The sequence below is a fragment of the Amphiprion ocellaris genome, chromosome 19 (assembly GCF_022539595.1).
Source record: "Amphiprion ocellaris isolate individual 3 ecotype Okinawa chromosome 19, ASM2253959v1, whole genome shotgun sequence".
NCBI lineage: Eukaryota > Metazoa > Chordata > Actinopteri > Pomacentridae > Amphiprion > Amphiprion ocellaris.
Window position 1 is genome coordinate 17,825,847 of NC_072784.1, and position 24,311 is coordinate 17,850,157.

General features: G+C 40.0%; 2 protein-coding genes across 3 annotated transcripts in view; one reads left to right on the forward strand and one right to left on the reverse strand.

Moving 5' to 3' along the window:
* Positions 1 to 1,372: 1,372 nt before the first annotated feature.
* On the forward strand, positions 1,373 to 12,332 carry LOC111576403 (nuclear distribution protein nudE homolog 1-like). 2 transcript variants are annotated; one of them, XM_023282058.3, is made up of 9 exons: positions 1,373 to 1,457; positions 2,309 to 2,446; positions 3,394 to 3,547; positions 5,931 to 6,079; positions 6,562 to 6,698; positions 7,185 to 7,436; positions 7,979 to 8,064; positions 8,608 to 8,744; positions 9,198 to 12,332. In XM_023282058.3, the coding sequence occupies exons 2-9, from the start codon at positions 2,361 to 2,363 to the stop codon at positions 9,244 to 9,246; spliced, it is 1,050 nt and encodes a 349-aa protein (XP_023137826.1). In that variant the 5' UTR covers positions 1,373 to 1,457; positions 2,309 to 2,360; the 3' UTR covers positions 9,247 to 12,332. The 2 variants fall into 2 exon arrangements, with proteins under 2 accessions (XP_023137826.1, XP_023137827.1); XM_023282059.3 differs by having other exon boundaries at positions 1,383 to 1,457; positions 2,328 to 2,446.
* A 122-nt stretch (positions 12,333 to 12,454) lies between these two features.
* Positions 12,455 to 24,311, reverse strand: part of LOC111576402 (myosin-11-like) — a 37,430-nt gene continuing 25,573 nt past the window's right edge. Inside the window, exons 28-43 of the mRNA XM_055005137.1 lie at positions 23,998 to 24,210; positions 23,334 to 23,478; positions 23,032 to 23,238; positions 22,176 to 22,280; positions 21,927 to 22,079; positions 21,042 to 21,290; positions 20,558 to 20,770; positions 20,258 to 20,470; positions 19,956 to 20,117; positions 19,578 to 19,706; positions 18,889 to 18,977; positions 18,404 to 18,527; positions 17,857 to 18,065; positions 17,640 to 17,748; positions 17,376 to 17,548; positions 12,455 to 16,237 (exon numbers count right to left, since the gene is read on the reverse strand). Coding sequence (XP_054861112.1) covers positions 16,006 to 16,237; positions 17,376 to 17,548; positions 17,640 to 17,748; positions 17,857 to 18,065; positions 18,404 to 18,527; positions 18,889 to 18,977; positions 19,578 to 19,706; positions 19,956 to 20,117; positions 20,258 to 20,470; positions 20,558 to 20,770; positions 21,042 to 21,290; positions 21,927 to 22,079; positions 22,176 to 22,280; positions 23,032 to 23,238; positions 23,334 to 23,478; positions 23,998 to 24,210 — 2,725 coding nt within the window. The 3' untranslated portion in view covers positions 12,455 to 16,005. The remainder of the gene's footprint in view (positions 16,238 to 17,375; positions 17,549 to 17,639; positions 17,749 to 17,856; positions 18,066 to 18,403; positions 18,528 to 18,888; positions 18,978 to 19,577; positions 19,707 to 19,955; positions 20,118 to 20,257; positions 20,471 to 20,557; positions 20,771 to 21,041; positions 21,291 to 21,926; positions 22,080 to 22,175; positions 22,281 to 23,031; positions 23,239 to 23,333; positions 23,479 to 23,997; positions 24,211 to 24,311) is intronic.

Below are 24,311 nucleotides of genomic sequence, written 5' to 3' on the forward strand. Positions count from 1 at the left end.
CATTTGGACTAACAATCCAGTAGTGTAATTTGTGCAAAGGCCATTTTGTCTTTAAGTATGACAATAAATGCACCCATTACAAAGTAAATTTTATTGATGATAATTATACTTACAAACATTTTTAAGTAAAAAAAAAAGTAATGGAGTATTACTTAAAACCTTTTCTCACTTACTCTATCTAGCAAGCAGCATTAGGGATATGGATGCAAAGTTGGTTAGCATGCCAGCACAGAACTCTGTTGCACTTTTGTACTTCTGCACTTCAAGCTACATACATAATGTTGAGTGCTTATCAGAGATAACTTTAGAGCCTAACAGCTTTTAAGTCAGGCTAACCACAGCACTGTCGCTCTGAACTCAACACAATGTTGATATCAGTTCTTTTTTAATGTCATTCTTCAGAAGAAAAGCAAATGAGCATTGTTTTTTAAAAATGCAGAACTACCTCTTTAACTAAATTCCCTCTAATGTCAGTGAAGGTCACATATGTTTGCAATCTGCTGTCAGTGTAGACAAGACTCGGTGAAAACATGCAGCCCAGATATGAAGCAAGGACACATTGGATTGGAGGTTGCGTGAGTGTGTATAACAGCTTTATGCTCTAGTGATGGTGCGTGTGGATTAACCAGGATCAGATAGGCCTGCTTAATCCCTCTGAAAAGGACAGAGTTGACCCAGTTTGACCTCTGACCCCACCGACAGGAAGTGGAATTCCCCAATCAGAGTCAAGGATGCTGTCAGGTGCCATTTAACACTCCTTCCTTCACTCATTCTCAGAAGCATAGCCATCATGTAAGTAAGCAGATGCAGAGCAGGAGGAAGACTGTGGGAGGGAGTAGAGGACTTATAATGCAATGCACTTTGCCATATATATATATATATATATATATATATATGTATATATGTATATATGTATATGTGTGTGTGTGTGTGTGTGTGTGTGTGTGTGTGTGTGTGTGTGTGTGTGTGTGTGTGTGTGTAATACCATAAAAACACACAAAGAAGCAAAAAAAAGCAACGCAATCAACTTTGTCCACAAATATGCAACCTATAAATAATGAAATACTGTATAGTGCAATTCATTGGATTGAAGGTTTTAAAGTAGCTTTGATGCTGATATTGATGTTTGTACACTCCAAGTGACAGACCCCAATCTGACCTTTTTTTCTACGTATCTTCAAAACCCACTTAGACAAGTTTCCCACAGCACTAGAAGACAGCACCACCTTCTGGTAATCCATCAAAACGTGTGCAATCATGCAGAAAGCCCTCTGATTGGATAATATTCCTGATCCCGCCTATCAATACGTGATTGACAGGCAGTTGACTAATAGTTTTAGGCTAAGAGGCTGTCATTAACTTCTGATTGGTCGACTGGTCTTGGACAATATAAATGGCAACATTTATTGTTCGACGTCTTCCCGAAGCAGTAGCAACTTTGCGGTGTCCCACTCAAGGCAAGTACACAAGTAGTGTTATTTTATCGACTTGTCTTAAAAATTACCCGTCAAACTCTGTCGCTATTAATAAAAACATTTGTAGACGATCTAGAGAAAGGTTACAACAGTTAACTTTGCGTCGAAATAAGCCAACTGTTGAGCGTAAATTGTAGTAGCGGTACATTGGTTGCAGTTGGGATTTAAATGGTTAACGCCGTTAGCCGAACTAGCTCGCTTTATTTGTTTGGACTCGTCTAACTTTCTTTTATTTAAGTTTTAGGTTTAGTAGCTAAACTTCTGCAATGTTTATAAAAGCAAGTGTTGTTTCTGATAAACAACACACAAGTTTACGTTTTATGTCCTCTTTTAAGTAACGTCTTCTTTAGGTTCCCGTTTTTTACTTTGGCTAACTGTGACCGGAGTCCGTAGAAATCTTGTAAGCAATTTATCTCTGATGGTGCTTGAGTTACATTTATTGAATATGACCCAAGTTAAGCAGTCATGTGAATCAACCGAATATATTCTTCAATTCGGCAGACATTAGTATTCAAGTAAACATTATTTACTGTAGGTTGAAACTTTTTTTGCCCAATATTGCCGGTATGCTGCCTAACTTGGCACACTGTTACTCTATAGTCAGATAGTTGTGATGAACGAAATGTGGAAGCAGAGAATTTATCTCTCATTTGCTACTTGATGGGTTGTGGATTTGCCGAATTAACGTGAAAGTTCAAATAAATCGTCTAAAATCATGACTGATTATAAATGTCGTTATCTCCTTTAGCCGGTCTAACATTTATTCGCCGATTTCTAAATGGAGTTCAGGCTAATCATAACTTGACTGATTGCTTTGATTAAATTAACCCCAGGCGTGTTGTGGTGTGACAGAAGAGCTTGCTGTGCACCGGGACTAGGCCGGAGATGGGGGATCCGGAGCCTCCAGAGTTTGGGTCCCTGGAGGAAGAGCTGGAGTACTGGAAGGAACAGGCTGCCAGGCACCAACAGAGGTGTGTCCCTTTTGTGTGATTTTAAAAGATCAACATCTCTTTTCAGTGTTTATTCCTACAGTTTCTCCACCAAGAAGATGTAATGAGTTATTAACTGGTTCAACTTAAGAAACACGTGTTAATTTGCCTACATTATTTTCCTGATATGCAAGCGCTAATTATGAAAACTTGTTGTAGTGTTTCTTATTCCTGAATGCATGTACATACCTTTCAGGTACTCTGATACCAATGTTTTCATGCCCTGCACGAATAATTCAGAGCAGCTGAAGTTCTGAAAAAAAAAAATGTATATTTTATTTTTATATATATATATATATATATGTATATATATATATATATATATATATATATATATATATATATATATATATATATATATATATATATATTTTTTTTTTTTTTTTTTTTTTTTTTTTTTTTTTAAATATTATATTGTTGTTAATATTATGTTGTGCCACCAGGATAACAACTTGGGCACAACAAAAGAAAAACATAATCTTTGAGGACTTCCAGAGATCTGTAGTGAAGTACCGGTTCTCTACTCTCACATTCAGTCAATAGAAATGCTAGTCAGACACTCCTGCTGTACAAACAATTAATAACCTTTTTTGTGTTTTTCTATTAAATACATTTCTGAGATGTTTAAAACTTGTGTTTAACCCATAATGCCAAGTTCTCCCCTTGGTTGTGTTGGATATGATCAAGCTATGTTGTTTGTCTAAACATGTGTGGTTTTCATGAATTGTGGCACATTTTCCTCTTAAACAGTGTCTTTGTCTTACTGTTTATCTTCAAACCAGAGTGTGATTATCTGAGTTTATTTCTGTATAACACCAGAAAATCCAGACTAATAAACCAACCTGAGTACTAGTTGGAATGACTTGCTGTGAAAATTTCCAGTGGTAATAAACATATAGCATATTGTCTGCATCTATGTGTGTGTTCAGTGCGGAGGAAGCCCAGGAGGAGCTGCAGGAGTTTCAGCAGATGAGTCGGGACTACGAGGTGGAGCTGGAGACTGAGCTGAAACAGTGTGAGGCGCGAAACCGTGAGCTTCTTTCTGCCAATAACCGCCTGCGTATGGAACTGGAAAACTACAAGGTACAGAGGACATTATCAGTTACTAGCTCCTGTGAATAATCTGTACGTCAACTTTCTAAACCAACATCAAAACACTATAAACCAAGCCTTAGAAATAATATGCAGAAAAAAAGATTTGGACAGCACTGTAAAAAAAAAAAAAAAAAAAAAGATAATTTTTTTCCTCCAAGATTGCAAAGATGAGGGTGAAATCTGAAAGTTAAATAAATGAAACATTTCAAAAGGTGGATTATTGAGAGGGGAAAAGCAGTTCTGTCCCATTGCACAAGGATAGATGTAGCAGTCATGTAGTAAGTAGTAGTATGACCTGCATTGAAGCATAAGCCTGCTGTATGAGGGATGTCCAGGGCTGCAACGGTGTCTTAATTTACATCAAACCAACTTTCAAGTTTATCTAACCAGGGATTTTCATACTTGTCAGCTGATAGCAGGTCATTTTTTATGGCACCAGTTTGCCTGCAGTGAATAGCTTTCACTGGTGCTTTTTGTCTGAACACACATTCACTTTCACAGAGGACTGATTCAGAGCAGATAAAGGCAGCTGATGACTCCTGCGCTCACTCCGTGTCTGGAGGGGATGGCAGTACTTCCCATAAGACCTATTCCAGTCACAGTTTGTTCAGTCCCCAGTCTCCTCCTTTAAAACTGTCAGTTAATTCCTCTGCTAACAGCATAGCAGTGCACTGGCACTTTGAAAGACAGTGGTTCAATTGAAAAGCAAAAAAGGTCTTTATCAAAATATGTTTGCAAAAAAACAGTGTCGTAAATGTTTGAAGAATTTCTTGCTGCACATTTCTTGCCTAAGGTTTTGATCATTCTTTGTGCTGTTTTCGTAGTGCCAGGCTGTGCAGACTGAGAGTGACGTCATTGCTGGCTGCACAAGCCATTGTAACGCATAGCTGCACACCTTCCAGTTTTTGTCACTCGTTGCATACACTGAATTTTGATTTAACATTCGAGACAGCTGGTCATGCTGCAGGGAAATGAAGATGTGGTTTGTCAAATTTGAAGGTTATGTTCACATTGCTTCAGTGGAGGACTTGCCTTTCTTTTAAAGCTGTCCTAAATTCTGTTTTTAGGGTTTTGAGAATTCAATGAGCCCAAGGAAGGTGGAAAAACAATAACATGCAATACCATGACAATTAGCTTTGGTTGGTAACCTCACATTATACTTCGCCAGGAATCGGGTCACTGTACTAAGACAGCTGAAAGTCAGTTTGTGCTTTCTGTGTGTGTGTGTGTGTGTGTGTGTGTGTGCGCGCGTGTGCGTGCGTGTGTGCATGTGTGCGTAGAACATAAAACCTAATCAATGTTATTCCCTTCACCTGCCAGTGGTTTTAATGCTGTGGTGGATCAGTGTGCAGTTAAAACTTGTGTTTGAGCCATTCCACTACTAATTTGGACATTGCTTACCAAATGTGAACAAGCTCTTTCTATAGTTGTCAGTTCTTTGTCTTGAAACTCTGTAGAGATCCAACATCAGTCATCATTTATACAGTAACTTTTGTGAACAGCGGTAAGCTATTAGCCAGTTGTGATACACAGACCCAGTGCAAACCTGTGTGTTTTGCGGTGAGGGAAAGTTATAGTGTAAATGTGTAGAGTTCCATCTTAAAGTTTGTCACTGGAAAAAATGCAAATGAATACAGGAGCTTGGCAGGTTTTCCCACAATGATAATGGCAGCTGCAGCTGATAGCAACAACAATACTAAAACTTTCTCTCCTTGTCGAGTATTTTATGTACACAGAGGTAAAACTAGTGCTAATACAATGGCAACTTTAGCCAGTTTATCCAAAACTTAACTCTTGATCAACCTCAGTGATTCCACAGGAAATAGGCCTAGTTTTGGGCTGTAGTCAGAACAAATTTATACCCATTTATCAATCTTTAAATCTAGGATCTAGGACAAATGAGATGCTATCTAAGCAGTGTAAGGGCTTTATCTTGCAGAATGTGTGTGCAGTATGCAGAAACTTTATGGAATTTGGGTAAAGCATGCTGAAACTTGATGCAGTGTAGCAGTAAAAGAGTAATTTTTGCCTTCACTCTGTTTAGTTAATCTGTTGATGCACCAGAAAATGTTAGCTCTGGGATGAGTTTATAGATGAGCTAGTATGACCGCTTTAATCAGCTGACTTTCATTGTAATCACTAAGATTATGGTTTGACCGTTTTTTTGTTTTTCCTAATTGTTTTGGAAATATGTGGCTATTTAGGAGCTATGCTTTGAAATTGAAATTCAATATTTGTGCATGTTTAAGCTTCGTCTCAATATTTTGCCAGTCACTTTGCGCTTATTCTGCCGCTTTCTTTCATTCATATTCAGACTTTTTTTTTTTTTTTTTGGTTCACATTCTCTTTCTTTCCTGTGTCTTCCTGCCAGGATAAATATGAGACTCAGCACTCTGAGGCCTGCCGGCAAATCTCCCACCTGGAGGGAGACCTGGCTGAAACCACTGCCATCAGAGACCAGCTTCATAAATATATCAGAGAGCTGGAACAGGCCAATGATGACCTGGAGAGGGCCAAGAGGTCAGGAGACAAATCAGCTTCAACACACTAGGCGGGCTAAAGCTCTGTAATTACAGAACTTTGATTAATAAAGTAACTTTATATTCATGGGACTTTCATAGTGTGATTAAACAACCTTTGGCCATTTTTGTTAGGGTTAGAATTACAGGCAAAGAGAAATGAAGCAGGTGGTTCATAAAGGTATCTGCGTTCCCTTTCACTGTTGAAAGTCTGACTAATTTTTAACTTTGAAGGGCACTTGTGTGATCTGTTGCTCCAACAAATGCCTCCTCACAGTACAAGGTTTACAGTACAAATTGCGAGATTGCACAAAAAAGAAACTAGTGCTTTGAGACAAGTCTACAGAATTGTTCAAGAATAAGAGATCAGCATAGATATAAGTACATTTTTCAAAGTAGTAGTAAATAACAAAGCAGCTTTTTAAAGTATGAAATGATTTGATTTCACAGCGCGCACTAACACTGGTATCATGTGTCTTTCAGGGCAACTATCATGTCGCTGGAGGATTTTGAGCAGAGAATGAACCAGGTTATAGAGAGGAACGCCTTCCTTGAAAGCGAGCTGGATGAGAAGGAGAATCTTTTAGAGTCCGTCCAGAGACTGAAAGATGAAGCCAGAGGTAGAGTTCTGTGTGTGAGATGTGATGTAACAAGTGGGCAAATATGACAAGCTTATATAATCTAAATACTAAGCTGATCAGATCCAAAAATTAGGGGTGGTAAAAAGAATTGGTTCACGTTGTAAATGCAACCAAAAATCTGTCAGGTGCGGCTCAAGATCTTTCTTGGTCGCAGCGGTGTGCCTGACATATAGCAGGTCTATCTGTTTGCAAAATCACTCCGCTTCAGTTGAGGTAAATCCTGCATTGCAATGCCTCCTTTGGCTCTTTTCAAACTAGCTTTTGGCTACACATCTGAAAGAGTTACATGTACTGAGTAAGGACTGGAGGATTCTCTGTTAATACATATATATCCTTATTGGCTGAAGATTAATTCGGACACCTGGTTTGATATCCTTCCTGACTGCTTAAGCGCTTTTTACATTGTTTTAAAGGTCTTTGTTATATGTCTAACTGCCCTATTGTTTCTTTGTGTTTGTGTGCCAGACCTGAGGCAGGAGCTTGCGGTGCAGCAAAAGCAGCAGGTACAGGACAGGAAGCCGTCCATCAGCAGTGCAGTCAAAGAGCCGGCGTCGTCATCGGCCACCGGGTTGCCCACTCCTCCTCTCACCCCCTCAGACAAAAGAACAGAGGACAAAACCACATCTTCCTCCCCTAACCAGCCCCTTCCTTCCACACCGTCCCGACCCCAAGCCTCCACAGAGCCCTTCACAACCCCACTGCCCTCCATCAGCAGAGGTCAGTTTATGCATGTTGTTGTGTAAAGAGATGCACCTTTATGTCCAAGTGTAGTTTCCACTGCATAAATGACACTTTCAAATGGCCTTTTTTGTTGTTGTTTTGTTAATCCTAGTTTTAAAAACTTCGATTTGGTTTAAGTGTTCTGTCCAGATTCCAGTTTGTGATGCAGTTTTTCAGGATAACAAATATTTTATGTACATGGTTTACAGTACAAATTGCTGTAGTAGTACCGACGCTTCTGAAAACAGACCCTCTCCACAGACTGAAAAAGCTAAAGAGCTGTTCATTGAACTTGAAATCAGTCAGCATACCTGGAAAAAATAAACAGCAACTCTACTCAGTGTTTGTACTATAAATGGTCATTTTAAGATCCTTTTTTTTTTTTTTTTTTTTTTTTAAATTAATGTATAGGAACAGGCTTATATCATGAACCATTGCCCCACCATTTACAGACTAAGCTAATTTGCGGTGCTCATCCCTCTTCTCTATTTTTATATCACTGTGAGCTGCATGTCTTCATCAGCTGGTTTGTTTCTTAGGTGAAAGCCTTTCTGCGACTCCTCTCACCACATCAGCGAGAATATCGGCTTTGAACATTGTTGGAGAGCTCCTGAGGAAAGTTGGGGTAAGAACAATGTTTGAGCTTTTTTTTTTTTTAGGTAATTATTCTGGTTGTACTAAACAGTACACAAGCTACGCCCCTTGAAGAGCTAATATTGATCTTTAGAACCAGCACAATGTACAACTTGAATGTGACTGTCAGTTGGCTCAGCTGTGCCTTTTTGTTTACTTTGAACTAATTAAAAACACAGAAAATAAATACTGTATTTGTTCCAACTCTTTACAGTTTCACAATGTAATAGATAATTTTGTGGCAGGTTTTTAAAAACCTTTTTTCTGACATTTGCCTTCTAATCACCTTCCTCACTTCCTCAGTTTATTTAAATGTTCGTTTTTTGTTTTATTAATAAAATTACAGCCTCACAGAGCTGCTAGTGTGGCTCTTTTGCCGCAAATTAGATTTCTCTCTCTCTCTCTGTCTCTTCACAATAACAGATCCATTGATTCTATACATTAAGAACACCAGAATAGTGTGGTATTCAGACGGCAGTCTGAAGGTGAGTGTTTATAGAAGAATTGAAACCTTTTCTTTCATTTCTGTCCGTAGAACCTGGAGTCCAAGCTGGCATCATGTCGGGAATATGTCAACGAGCAGACAGGTAATCGTAGAGCTGGTGGACAGGGAGCAGCAGTGGGCCAGAACAATTCAGAGAGCCATCCTTCCAATGGCCTCTACAACAAAGGGTAAGTTTCTCTGTTCGGCACGGTAAAGTCTAGATGTTCGAATTCAGACCGATCCCAAAGCTTTACATGACCCTTGTTGACTGCATCTTTCCCACCATTTCCTCATCTAGATATGTTGTTTAGCCTTCTGCTTGTTGTTGTACTGCAGTCTTCATGAAATCCTGTGAGGTGGTGCACTGTTCCTTGATCGCTCCCTCAGTATATACTATAATAATATCCTGTAGAAGGACATGTACCACTGTAAAATCCTGTTGTGTGGTACATGTCTGAGATTAGAGAAGTATATCAGAAGTTTTCATTCATATATGCATGCTGCTATCTTATTTTAAAATTCCTGTAATCTGAGCACAGCATAGGGTTTCAGATTTTGTTTGTGTTATGCATTTTCTGTTGTTTTATGTGGCAAAATCCTTGAGTAAAGCAGGACAGACTGAAGAAACTGTTGTTTTACAGGCTGGTGAAGAGGTTAGATTTTGGAACGGGATCCAAGCTGCTGCTTTGAAAGTGAAAACATCCTTAATCCTCCTGAGCCGCTCGGCCCTTCCTCTCTGTCACACCGGGATGTCCCAAATATAACGGTACTGTGTGTTACGTCACAAAGGTCATCAGCCTCAGTGCCTCTTTAGGACACAGGACATGGAAAACTCATAAGAAGCTGCAGTGATGAAATGGGTGGATACGCTACTATGGATACTTTGGGATGTCTGCTACTAGCTCAGACATGCAGATTTTTGTTTATTACCAGGAGTTCTTTTCTGCACTCGCACTTGGATTTAACTAATTTACTGAACTCATGCCGCATGTAACCACCTCACCTCCTTTTGCTTGGACGTATTTTGCGCATTTTTTTCCCCACTGTCCCTCTCAAGGTGTTTTCAGCCTGAACATGAAGTAAATTTTAGAGCAAGTTTTAGAGATTTCATATGGAATTCATTAAAACTGATGCAGGTTTTCTTTAGGTAGCGAGAATTGAGGTGAAGATGTGCAGAAAGAAGGTGGAAGTGTTTGGGGAAAAGGCTGTAACACTTAAATGCAGGACATTATTTTGCACAGTGTACAGAAAAAGATGGAATTTCCAGAAGGAAAGTTAGCATTAATGTACAGAGACAAAAGGAGCAAAGCTGAACCCATGCACACCTTTCCAGAAGTCCAACACTAGCATTATACCAGCATTAGTTCTCCCTAATGCACATGTGCACAGTTTTTGGAGAACTTTAGATTCTCAGTGTCTTCCTGCTCTTTATGTAATCCCAGACTGATTCCATGGTGATGAAATCAGGACTCTGTGGGGTTCAGATCATTTGTTGCAGGACTCCTTGTTCTTCTTGTGAAGGTAGTTCTTTATAACTGTCTGGATGTTGGGTGGTGCTGTTGTGATCTGGAAGCGGTAATCTAACCTGCTGAGTTTTAGCAAAGTGAAAATTTGCTTTATGATTGTCCTAACACACCTTGAGTGTGCCTGATGGCTAAACACTGGATTGGCAATTTTATCTACACAAAAAGAATTGTTAATTGTTTAATCTTGTCTTAATATCCTGAACACCTGACAGTCAGCAGGCTTCTACAGTTGCAATTGTTAAAAAAAGGATCACAATGTGTCGCCGAAGAAATCCCACGAAGTGCCACTGATATTAGACAGAATAAAAATTGAAGTAGATTTCTCTGGTTGGCACATGCTGTAGCCCAGACAAAGTGAATCTTTTAGATCTTTACAGATCAACTAGTTTCCTTACCATAATCTGCAAAGAACATGACATTTCAAATCTGTGCTGCCACCCATACATTACTGAGGTATAGAATTTGAAATTACTGCTTGCAAAGAAGGAGTAGTGAGAGTGGAGCTGACCTTGCATAAGCAAACATGCTGTGCTTCTGCGTGAGTCTCAAGATTTTAACGAAATGTGTTTTTTATTACCATGTCAGCTGTTATAAAAAGTTAGTTATTCAAAGTATATTGTTCAGTGGGGAAAATACTTTGCATTTCACATGAGAAACTTTGGAAGGATCATACAGCACATCGTGGCCATGAGGGGTTGTGCATCTTATAGCTGCCTTACTTAATGTTTTTTGTTAACAATGAGTTAAATGATATGTATGGCTTGTTGCAGGGAAAAGGTATCTCACCATCTCTGCAGTTTTATGTAGCTTTCTGTTTAGCCTCTAGTTTTGTTTGTAAGGCTCTTCAAATGAATGGTTCACTCTCACCGCTCTGTCAGTTGTTTGTAAAAATTTATATTTTCAGTGTTTTCAAGATGAATGATTGCTTTCTCTCCATGTAAGGAAGGGTATGTTATTGCTTCTCTGTACAGATACTAAAGCTCCTGGCTCAAAATTATTAAGCTGAGAAAGTAAAATTATTGGTATCTAAATCGAGTAACATAATGTGAATCCTGAAATTGTTCAGATCAATTGTTTTACTAGAGAAGACTTAAGTGGGCTAATCTTCTTTGTCAGTACTGACAGATTGCAGGAACCCATTTTGATTTACACTTAGCATTGCCTGCGCTGGACTGATTATCTAAAAGAGTCTAAATTGATTTAGCTGTAGAAAAGAGTAATGCTGAGGCACTTTCATACATTAGTGCTACATCCTGTGTTGTTTTTTTTTTTGCGTCCAGAGGCACTTGATAGCTCCCCTCGAATATCAAAAAAAAAAAATATTTGTGTGCCGTTGTTAGGCTGTAATGGCCTGATTATTGTTAAATTTACTGTGGTTATTCATGGTCCCCAGAGGATGATTGCTCACATGAATGCTCACTCTTCCTTTGACACTAGAAATATTGCAGTTTTAAAGGTGTATTTCCATTAAACGTAGTGATCACATTGACGTCCCCCAGAGAATGAATCTTGAGGATTTTAATGACCTCAGATTTAGCACCACCTTGAGGACATTTGGTGTCAAATACTGATAAGGCTGTAAGATTAATAGAACTGTCCATATGTTGTTCAGTGTGTCCAATAATTTGATAATATGGCATGAAATTAACATTGTAGATGTAGGACACTGATGGTGGAGATTTGTTCCATTGTTGTGTGGCAGACAAGTAGAGGAGGCACCTTTTTTTTTTAGACTGTGGAGAAGTTGTTTAAAATAAGTAAATCCCTCTGCAGAGCTCTACTTCTGTCTTTCCAGGAGTGAAATTGGAAATGTCTTCTGTTAATGAGGAGATGCAAATACTTCAGTGAAGGCTATTTGTGTTTTATGTTAAAAAGTAATAGGTTGACTTGTAGTGTTATCTACTGTACTTCTACTGTAGGGTCGCTAACATAGGTTGAATATATGTAGGCTGTGGTTCAGTTGCTTGTGTCTGTAGGCAGCATCGACTTTCAAGTAGATGCTCAGGGCGAATGTAAAGCAAAAGCAGAAGACTGGGCCTTTCCTATGAAGATAAATGTGTGAAAATAGAGGTGGAAAAAGGCTTAGTGGGGTTTTCTTTTGCCTTATGTGACTGTTTAAAAAAAGAAAGAAAAACTACTTGCATGCTCACAAATGAAGTGCTCAAGATTTGTTCTGTCTTATGTTGTTTTTACCGTCAGTGCTGCTTATGATGCTTCTGAAAACAATTAAACTGGAAATGTAAAAATAAAGCTGCATAGATTTTATTCATTACAGAACGAGTGTGGGGGAGGGAAAAAAGCAAGTAAGGGATGTGTAGCAATTTAATAGCACTTCTTTGGTTCACAAAGCAGAAAGTCCTGCATCACAGCAATTGTAGTACACGTCACTTTTATTATAATTATATGTTGTGTATCTGTGAGCTTTAAAATCACACAATTTCAAGAAGAAAACAGCTGGGCTACAAATGTAATTTGACATTCAGTTTCAAAGCAAACACATTCTCCAAATATTCTGAACCCCCCCAATGAAGTGCATAAAGAACTAGTCTCAGTTTGTGCCTTTCATTTATTACCTTTACAGTTGAGTTGCAAAGGGATGTATAATTTTCTGAAAAATACATGTTGAGCAGATAAAAACCCAACAAAAAACAAGGGGTTCTTAATCAAAAGCTTAATAATTCTTAGACTTTTCAAACCATTTGAATGGAAAAAAAATATTCAGTCAGTGGCAGGTTTGAACCCATTTCACAATTTGCAGCTTTATTTTGTAATCCAAAGATTGTGGCCATGATGGAAACATTTCCTTGCTAAATTTAAACATTACACTCACACAACACTTTCAGCTGTTTTACATTAGAACACAGATTCAACCTGAGAAAAGGGTTAAATGTTCTTTTTATTGTGTAGTGGACAACATTGTTTCTTGCAGCTGTTTAGAAGTCTTCACTGAGTCTGTAGATGTCTTCAGAAAAGATGTTTTTAAACACCATGTGCCATGTGGACAAGAGCATCTAAATTTTGTAGACAATCTGCACATTGTTTTCAGCCACCTTGTACTATGTTCACGGTGCTCTGGGATTTTTAGGACCGAACTTATTTCTGAAATGGTGCTAAAACACTCATCTAGATGGACATTGTTTTAATGCAGCTCACAAAATCACTGGCACCTTAATTATTACAAATAAGTCAAATTAGAAGTTCATAAGTGCTACACATCAGCCTAAAATCTGGTACACTTATGGACAAGAAGTGTCTGTTAGGTCTGTGACTAACATAAGGTCTGAAAGGCACAAACTGACTGTATACATGGGATTTATTTTAACTACCTGAAATACAAAGTCAATCCAAATATATTATTTTGCAAATTATGTTATATTAATCCCAAAATTTTTCAAAGATTTTTTTATTGCCTTCATTTCACTTAACAAAATGAAACATTAAGTTGGTAATCTGATTCCAGACAGTTAAGCATTTATATCTCCCTTGTGCTCACTGCCTAATTATTTTATTAAATGAAGGTTATTTTACTAATTAAAGCTAAACCATTTGGAATCAGCCTGTTTAACTGTATGCTGCTGCATCCAAACAAAGTGAAGTCTAAACCATGATGACAGGATTGGATGAATTTGTGTAATGTGTTACCAGCTCTTAACTGTTGTGAGAACCAAATTGGTTTTAAATTTATTGGGGAGTTTACATCATGAATGGCAAACATGCATGTGTCATGACAGCAATTTGTTATTGTTTACTCTTGATGATAGATATAGCGAATTCATATGCAAGTGCTAAGTGAAGGCAGCTGGTTGTGCTTTAGGTTGATGATAAAATTTCGCTTCTCATCTGAAAGGCTTGTTCAGTTCTGATTGGACGGGAGATGTTTGGGTCCTCCGATTTGAGATGTGAATGCGTGTTAAGCTGTGTGGGGAGGGATGTCAGGACTATATTGAAACACGTCATTTGTTTTTGGTCATTGGAATTGGCAAAAATGTCTCCACTGTTGTTAACTTTCATCTACCGACTCGTCCTGTTTTACACAGTCAGTGCCCAGTGGCATTTAAAATACAGTTTAAGAATGTAATTAACAAATTCAAAATTTCAAATCTGTCTTAATAAGCTACTTTCTTCCTGAGTGACAGACTAGTATAAATTCAAATTTCTGGTACATTCATGTTGAAATTAGTTGTTGGAGTTAAAGTGCTTTGTGCTTCTTCCTCTCTGTCCTTGTGGACCCAGTCAGTGCTGAGAATCAAATGGTGTTTAATGGTCTCTATGCGTTTTAGGATTTCTGCGCGTGTTGATGTTGAGGCCACAAAATACAAGAAGGTCCGACTACATCTTTCATGTAGAGAAGTAAAGAGAAGAGTGAAGTGATATCGTAGGTTACCACGGTTTCACCTGAGTCCTGTTTTGTGTTTTCCAACCTCTTTGGTAAAATCCTGGGAGTTTCTGTTGTGGTGTGGAGTGTTCCCAACCAGAGGAGCTAGGATGGTGAATGGGTGTTGTAGGTAATGGAGCGGATGCCACTGATGATGTATTTGAGTAGTTGGAACTGAACAAATGTTTCAGATGAGAGCTGAAACCTCTTCAGGAAACTCAAACATCCAGCTGCCTTCAGCACTTAGATATAACTTGACCTGGAAGACGGATTCCTCACACATATACAGACAAATCATCCAACTACTATAAGCAGATTAAATAAATCGATTAGGTTTACATGTAACTTGTTGATATTTGAACTTTACGAACAAGTGGACCTCTTAAGTTTCGCTATGTTTAGTTCAAATTAGGGGGGATGGAAACATAGGTGGGTAATTTATGCTCTTTGTAGGGGGTGAGTATATTTGGATTGAATCTGCCAATATTTGTTGCAAACAGATTGATACAATAGTGGCTAAATTTATCCACCCCAACTCTGGATCATAAAAATAAAAACTTAGACCGCTGTGAAGTAGAGTAGCCTGTCTGCTGAAGCATATCAACACATTGAAAATTGAAACAAGGCAGCTGAAGCTACAGCGCAAAGCATCAAGAACAGCTTGAGGAGGTCAATGTTCAGAGACCAAAATCGAAAAAGAGCTGTAGAAATTCTAGACAAATAGAGAAACTGAATAAATTCAGCAGCTTTACTTCAGTCTTGTAGAAATTCTTTTTTTGGAGCAATTTTACATAAAATCCAATTTCTCAGACAGAAAGGTGGAAAATTCCTAACTAGTGAACAAAGCATGAAAAGTTATTTCAAATTTAAGAATACCAAGGATTGTGCACATTTAGGGCAGAAGGCAGGACCGAGGAAAAAACAGCTACACCTGAAGACTTTAAAATTAAATGATATTTTTAAAAACAAATGTAAAATATATATTTTTTCTCTCAAATCAAGTCAAATATTTTCTCGATTAACTGATAAAATAGTTTTTAAATAAAGTGTCGGAAAGTAGGTGCATCATAAAGTTCTTCAGAATGCTTGTTTCATGTCAACAGTTCAAAAGCTGCAAAATCTCACATTTGAGAGGATGGAACTAGAAACGGTTTGACATTTTTGCTTGGAAAAATATACATTTTACAGACTGTTAAAAAATAATTTAAGGAATAAATAGAAAATTCTAACATCAGAATGACATTGGTATTAGTGCGGTAGAGAGTGTAGAATTTATTTTCTTTTGGTTTCTAGCAAATGTTAGGTTTTCTATTGTGCTGTTGGGAATAATTACATTTTCTCCCTACTTTCCCCCAAATAATTTGTAATTCCTTGCAAACCAAAAATGACTTTACATTAATCCATAGTATGATTAAAATGTCCAGGACTCTCCTGTGGTTCTGGAGTGTTATTAATAAATTTTGGAAATTTTCTAATTTAAAGTGTAAAAATATTTCTGGAAAGGCTCACTTCACTTGAAACCCAATCATTGCAAAGAGTCTGGTCCATCTACTCGTCGGCAGAGCAGGTGTAGGCCTCCTCGTGGGCCTCCAGAGGTGGGGTGCAGGCAGGAGGAGATGGGGAACGAAACTCTTCCTCCTGCATCTCCACCGAGTTCTCTTTGATGGTGCTCCTCCGGCTGATGCTACTTCCCAGCCCCAAGCTCCTGATGCTGCTGCTGCCACCGCTGCTGCTGCTCCGAGGACTGGGGCTGCTGAACACTGCCTCCCCGCCGCCACGCCTGGGAACACCCGACACATCAGGAGGAAGAGAAAAGAGGAGGTAGAGGAGGGTCAGGAGGACAGGAGAAGAAAGGGGAAAAAAAGGCTTGTTGCAAGGTAAGATTTTTGTTGTAAAAGTTGAAGCCCCTGAAATCTTGAAGCAGAGCTGGAGGGAGGAAGAGAGCGACGAGGAAGGTGAAATAAAAAGACTGTTAAGAAAGAGGAGAATATTCCCAGGAAGCTTGGAGGACAGTTTGTAGATCAGGAGTGTCTGAAGATGGGTGTGAAACAGGAGCAGCCAGACATGAAAGGAGGGAAAGGAAATTTAAAATCACAATGCTTTCAGAGATGGAGCCCCCTAAAGATCACAGTGAGAATTTATGATTTGTGTTCCCTCGCATTTTGTTTCTTCCTTCCTGGCTGTGCATTTTACTAAAGCTGCTACTATCCTCAACTCAAAAACCTCTTCGAAGCTGTCCACTTTCATTTTTAAAATGGTAATAGCTGGACGTATCCATAACACCACAGCGGCATCTCTTTTTGTAGCATCTGCTGATTGTTTACTTAGTTTGGCAGTATATTGGAACTGGACTGGACCAACTGTACATGTGTATCAGAAGGAATGTAAAGCTTATTGTGAGGAAATGCAAATCAAAAATCTTGCTGTGACTGCCGCAGGGCTCCTTACGTACAGGTCTTAACTCATGCACTACAAAAATGAAAGGTTTAAAAGAATGTAGGTTAAGGAAGGTCAGAAGACTACAAGCTCAAAACTCCTTTTTTTAAGATTACTAATCAGTGATTTAATTGATAAAGCAGTTTAAACATTCATTAATGACTGTTCTGACCAACTAAGGAGTCTGGAGGCCAATAGTGACATTAATTTGTATGTGGTATGATCAAAAAGTTCTATATTTCTGGATTATATATTTGAGAGAAGGCAAACATCTCTATGGTCAATACCTCTTAATTCAGCAACACCAAAACATCTCGATGGATAAATGGCACCATAAAAATTGTACTAATTATGTTGTAGTTTTTGAAGTGGTTTGTTTTAAGAGGCAGGCCAGATGTATTTTTGTCATATACAGTCACTCCAACAATTTATTAGTCACAGTTTGGCCTGTTCTTCACTCTGTTCAGTGGGACCTTTGTTACCTCAGTTTGCTCTTGAGCGAAGCCACATCTTTGTTGAGAGCATCATTGGCCTCGGTGGCCTCATCCAGCTCCCTCTGCAGCTTCCTGCGGGCCGCCACCACGCGCTGCGCCTCCTCCTCTGCTTCCTCCAGCTGATGCTTCAGCTGCTTCACCCGGATGTTGCCCTTCTCTGCCTGCACAGAGCAGAAAAACAAGTTTATTCCCAGGTATTCGACCAACGGCACGATAAATCGCTTTAGTCTTGGTTATCGTCATCACAGTCACCTGGTCCTTGTATTGCTGTGCCTGCTTCCTCTCATCCTCCATCTGGATGGTTAAATCCTTCAGCTTCTTCTCTTTCTGACGCAGATTCTTGGCACTGGCCTGACGTTCTCTACACAACATAATGTCATCTTACTGTATTCCTATTTCATGTACTTGTCAATGTTAGTATGAATTTCACTTTTGTATTTTTACTCGATCTCCCACTATGCACCATTACCTGCTCTCGATTTCCAGCTGCTCTTCGACTTCTCTCAGTTTAGCCTCCAGAGCAGCGATAGAGGCCTTGAGTTTAGAGCGTCCCTGGCCCTCCATCTCCTGCAGCTTGGCCTTCAGCTCCTTGTTTTGTTTCTCTAGCTGCTGTCTGGATCCCTCCCTGCTCTGAGAGGAAGATCTCTCTGCTGCCAGCTCTGTTCCCAGCTGCTCCAACTACACAACAGAAAAGTATGAATTAGTAAAAAAAGATAAATAATTCATTTGCTGTGATTGAGAAGCTTTGAACTCTGTAGTTTACAACAAGAAAAACAATAACTTTTGTTGTTGTTTCTGATAATTTTTTCCTTTTTGGATTCTATAAGACACTTATTTAGATCCACGCCATCCTGTTACTACCTTATTTTCTCTATATTTCATTGCTCTTATACATTATGCAAAAACTTTACCTTCTATTTTGTTTGTAATATACTGGAGGATAAAACAAACCTGCAAACCTGAACCTAAAACATTTCGACAAAAACGGGAACCCTGAAGTTAAAAATGGACCCTACCAGCTGCTGGCTCTTCCTCAGCCGGTCGTTGAGACTCTCCACGTTGGTCTGCTCCTCCTCCAGCTCCTCCTCCAGTTGGCTGATCTTCGTTTCCAGGCGGCGCTTTTCATCTGACAGCAGTGACCTGAACAGAAGACATTGAAATTTCTGCGTCAAATGAGCACAGTTTTAGACTTGTCATACCATCAGATTAAATATCAAAAACTCTAATTGGTGACTATGGCAACATTTTGATTTAAACAACATAGCAACTTGACTTCTTAATTAATGCACTTCTTGGCAACTATTAGCTGGCTCTCTGGGGGATAATCCTGGTACACTTGCCTTCCTTTTAACCCGTGGAAGCAAAGCACTGTATCTCAAAGTGATGACTGAAAATCTCTCATTAACTTTAATCACCCTCAGTAGGATAAAGGCCTGTAGTGTGGAAGCATTGATGGAGATGCCCATTGAGACTATCTATATAATTAAGTCAAGAAACCTACTTTCCAGAGGAGTTACTGGCCAGTTCTTCAGACAGCTCGTCTCTCTCCGCCTCCGCCTGCTTGCGAGCTCTCTCAGCTGCTGCCAACATCTGGACAAATGGAGGAAGGAGAAGATGGTGTCAGGAAGTTAAACACTTCTGAAGGTTTCATTCAGGACTGAGTGAATACGTTTCATATACTCAAACACCAAAGCCTGATGCACCATCTTGCTCCTCTCTTGCATTGTTGCTCCAAAAACTATTAAATGGCATCCGTGCCCTCCATACATTGTCCTGCTGCCACAAATATTAGAGCACTAAATGTGGATTATTGTGCTGCTAAAAGTACGAATGCACTATTTCCTCATTCATACAAACTACAGTGAGCAGCTTTTTTCTAATAAAAAAAATGAAAGTATACATTTGTGAGCTTTTTAAAGATTTCAGCAGGAAAGACTGACATTGGAGTGGAGACCCACAAAGGCATGGGTGATTTTGACATTTATGTGGGATTTACGAACAATACTAAAAAAAAATGTAACTCTCTAAATGAACATCATTCTCTGAACATTAATTAATTTAAACAAAATTGATTATTTCTTTTAGCAACATGTGAAAACTGAAATTAAGTCAGTAATATTCTCAGTGACCCTGAACGGTTTTTCCAGACATGACACAGGATGGCAAACGGCAAACACCACATGGTCTGACCTCATGGAGCTGGATGATGTCGGCCTCCATGGCCTTAGATTTGCGCTCAGACTCCCTGGCTGAGGCGAGAACTTCCTTCTGGGCTGCTCGAGAGTCCTCCAAGTCCCTCTGGACATCCTTCACCTGGCCCTGTGAGGAGAGCAAAGAAAGCCACGTTTGAACTGGTTTTACAAAAACTGCAAATCCGCTGTCAGCCTAGTTAGTCTGAATAATAACTCAGGACACACTTGGTCGTTTTTTGAAGATGCATCTATATTTACTCGTTTAGCAGATGACTTTATAAAAGGATACATGCCTCAAAGTTCCATCTGAGACTGAAAATCAATCCACCTTTAGAGCGCTAAGTTTTCGTACTTTTAAAAATATGTGTGTGCTGACCTGGATTTTGCGGAGCTGCTTGAGCGCCTCTTCACGCCCCCTGCTGGTGGCCTCCAGCTGGTCTTCCATGTCCTTCAGCTCCCCCTCGAGCTTCTTCTTTCCAGCAGACGCCTGACCTCGCTGCTTCCTCTCCTCCTCCAGCTCTGACTCCAGCTCACGAACCTGACAGAAGGAGAAAGATGGGATGGCGGCCTCACATTGCCTTTATTGTGATTTGACAGACTACTACCTTTGATAATATAATGTGGACTAGAGCTGAATGATTAGACTTTAAAGGACAGTAGCAGTAGGTGATGCTCCACCTGTTTCAGGAGCTGCTTCCTCTTCTCCTCTCCCATCTCCTCTCGGGCCTGCAGCTCTCTCTCATGCTGAGCTTTGAGCGCCTGACTGTTGACCTCCAGACGCAACTTGGCGTCTTCGGCCACCTGCAGCTCGTCCTCCAGCTCCTCCATCTGCGTCCTCATCTCCTCCACGATGGCCTCCAGGCCTCGCTTCGCCTTCTCCAGGTCATGCACCTGATAAATGATCAGAAACAATGTCTGAGATGCTGAGCTTGCAAGAATCGTTCATTCATTCATTCATGTTCACGTGCTGCCTCTTACACTCTTCCCCACGTCATCCTTGGAGCTGATGAGATCTTCCATCTCAGCTCGGAGAGACTTTATGGTCTTCTCTGCCTCCTCCAGAGCGTCCTGGTTGTCCTCCAGTGCTCGGGTCACAGCCAGCACCCTCGTCTCCTTCTCCCTCGCCTCTGCCTCGGCTCGATCTCGCTCCTCTGCGAACTTACACGACACAGCTCGCTCCTCCGCCAGCATCTGATGAACATGAAGACAAAGCAGATCACATGTGATCAGAGGTGAATGCTCAGCAAACACTGAACTCACTCTAACAGAAGTTTCTGGGAGTGACTTTAAACAGTCCTGCTTAAAAACGTTGTCTTTAAATCATCTGTAGCACTCTCACACTGTTAAAGTGTCTTCTATTGTAAATCTCACATCAATGTAATTATTCATTTGTTCTGTTCTAGCCTGTACATCTGATAAGCCTCCAGAACATTAGTTCCCCTCCACCTCGGTGCTGCCAGACCTGATCAAACTTCTTCTGCTTCTTCTCCAGGTTGGAGACAAGCTGCCGCTGGCTGTCCAGGTCCATTAGAACGTCCTCCAGCTCCTGTTGCATCCGGTTTCGGCTCTTCTCCAGCTTGTCGTAGGCTGAAGCCTTCTCCTCGTACTCGGTGTTAACCGATTCCAGCTCGCGCTGCAGACGCTTCTTCCCCTCCTCCAGCATCTCCGCTGTCCCCGACATCTCGTCTAGCTTCTTCTTGTAGTCAGACAGCTGACAGAAGGGGGTACAGTGACAACTTGAATAAAAAATTTTAAATGCATGATTTTTTTTTTTTTTTTGGTTTAAGCTATACTTTGTATTAAAATCATATTGCTTGTAACCTCTGAGAAAATGTTATGAACAATAAACAAACATACAAAAATACTGTCTTGAGTTGCACACTGCTGCTGTAACTTCTCACAGAGCAACACCTACCAAACCTAAGTCAGTCGGCACATGATTTGCTAATGACGATCACACGCTCACCGTTATTGCAGCCAGGTTATTGCACAAGCTGCAAATGGAAAGCTTATTTCTTATTCATAGAACTGTGAAATGAGATTCTGCTCAGCCATAATTTCTGCTGAGAATGCTAATTGGACACATCTTCAACATCGCCAATGGCAACGCATCATCTGTAGCGCTGTTATCAAAAACTGTTATCAGAATATGCAAGAAAAGCAGTCCTGTACTAAATCTGTAATCAAGGTGCTGCACCATCATGTTACTTTGACAGTAAACTAGTAAATGAATGAATTTAAAACTAGTCAGCTGCTTCATTATTTGTATCAACACTAATGGGTCTCTGAACATCACACGCCTGACTGTTTCTTAGCTTTAATTTTATACCTCATCTGAGATGCTAACCTGCATGTTGAGGCTGGACACCTGCCTCTCCACAGCCCGTTTGCCCTCCGTCTCCTCCTCCAGCTGCTCCATCAGGCTGTTCCTGTCCTCCTCCATCTGACGGAGACGTCCAGACAGATTCAGCTTCTGACGGGTCTCCTCTGACAGCAGCTCCTGGAGGGGAAGAATGAGAACACAGGTTGGAACAGGAAGAACATGACTTTATGAATAACAGTATGGAGATGCAGCATATATTTGTGGTGTCCTCACCTGTGCGTCCTGGAGCTGAGAGGACAAACTGGAGACATCTTTACTCAGCTTGATGTTCTTTCCCTCGGCCTCGTTCAGCAGACCGGTCACACTGTCCAGCTCCATCTGCCAAACAAAAGAAAGAAAAAGATAGAGACTTCAGTAAGATTGAAGTAAATCCTGAGTATGCAATGCTTTCTCTTCATCACTCAGTGTAGTTTTAGTCGTCATTTATTTTATACATGGCAATTTCTGGCCTCAACACATAAATGGAGACAGCTTTAGCCACGAAATGCATACATAAAAATTTGACTAAACACTGCTGAAGAAAGCCAGACTAAAACTAATAAAAATCTAATGACTAAAATTTGACTAAAAGCAAAACACATTTTCATCAACAGACTAAAAGTAAATCAAAATTATTTACCAAGACTAATATCCTAGGCCTCCCAAAATTCCTTTTAAATGGGTGACCATTTTGCAGCTCCAAACATAACTAATTATATCCCAATAATCTGCTTTCTACCCGAAATATCATATGAAAATATGTTTGACACAATTTGTTGCCTTTGCTTTAATAAATCAGTAATTTTATTTTTACTATGTTCAAGTAATTTGTGCTTTTCATTTTTTTTCCCTTAATTTATTAGCTTGCTTTAAGGGTCTGCAAAGTATATTTTAAGCTTAGTTTGTGAAATGCACACAATAAAAACTGCACGGATAACTTGGAAATATTCTGCTGATATCCTTCAGTTTTTTAAGGTAGAATTTTCAGTGTTGTTAATGGACCCTTTTTCTTTCATATATTTAGATACAGCCCTAGTATTTATAGCATGTACTCAGTGCTTCAGTCTTGATCAGTACTTGTGTAACTCACAGTCATCTTTGAGACTCGCTCGGTCAGCTCGTTCTTTTGACGTTCGCTCTCGTTGAAGCGAGAGTGCAGGTCATTCAGCTGACCCTCCACCTTCTTCTTCTTGTGCTCCACCTCCTGCTTGGCGCTGGCGAGGGATCTCAGGTCGGCACTCAAATCTGCCGTTTCCTTCTCCAGAGCTTGCTTGGCTTTCTCCAGACCGGCCCTCACCTGAAATTGTTACATGATTTTAAAGCAAAGTATCAGTAAACAATATAGACAGCTGTGACAGTGAGAATTATGTTGAATATTTTGGGTTAACTGACCCGTTTGCCCTGCTCCAGCTGCTCTGTGAGCTCCTCCACAGCTTGGCTATGTTTCTGTCGCAGATCCTGGATTTGGGCCTCGTGGCTCCGTCCCTCCTCATCCATGGCTTTCTTCAACATGGCCACCTCTTGCTCTCGCTTCGCCCTGATAACCACAAATGCATCACATCATCACAACCCATCTCATCCAATCATAACCTCACATAGAGAGCTGATTAGAACAGCCAAAGACCAGCTCACAAAATTCTATGCAGATGACACTGTTGTTTACAGCGTCGTTTTTAAAATCATTTAACACTGGTCACCTCCTGTAAGCATCCAACATAATGAGGCACCAACTATGTATTCATATCTTCTTTCAAGCCTCACACTTGCAGCTAGTTGGAAAATCTGTTTTGTTGGTCACAGTATCTTATGAAAGCTGTGACAACTTACTGCACTTGTCTACATTCTCCAATCTGTGCTTTTTCAGGTTTCTATTTAAGCTTTTTGTTCCATTTTAATATGTCATACTTTATCTTAACATCTCCCTGTTTCTCAAGTAAATCTTTGCATAAATGGTAAAACCTTTAAGGCAACTTTACGAATCATGATTTAAAGTCATCTTCATCAAATGTGGCTCATTCAGAGGTTTTATATGTTGGTTTCATTGAATCATACAGACCGAAGCTCCTGCTGGGCGGCGGTTGTATCCAGGCTGTCCTCCAGCTCAGACCGTAGAGCGTTAAGTTCTTCCCCGAGGTCCCGTCGAGCTGCTTCGGCCTTCCCTCTCGCCACCCTTTCTGCCTCCAAGTCCTCCTGTAGCTCTGACATCATCGTCTCCAACTCTCGAACTCGCTTCACAGCCGCCCCACGCTGATTGCTCTCATCCTCCAAACTGTGGACACAAAAGAAGTTTGTTGGGAAGACAATTATTGTGTGTTCTATTATTCTTACATCCATCATTGTCTGTCTACACGTGGTCTGGAGTGCAGAACA

Excerpts from the sequence above, each read along its gene's own strand:
- LOC111576403 (XM_023282058.3), top strand. The coding sequence starts at position 2,361 with ATGGGGGATCCGGAGCCTCCAGAGTTTGGGTCCCTGGAGGAAGAGCTG. Across the intron at positions 3,548-5,930 it reads TGGAACTGGAAAACTACAAG|GATAAATATGAGACTCAGCA; the intron begins GTACAGAGGACA and ends TCTTCCTGCCAG. Across the intron at positions 8,065-8,607 it reads AGCTCCTGAGGAAAGTTGGG|AACCTGGAGTCCAAGCTGGC; the intron begins GTAAGAACAATG and ends TTCTGTCCGTAG.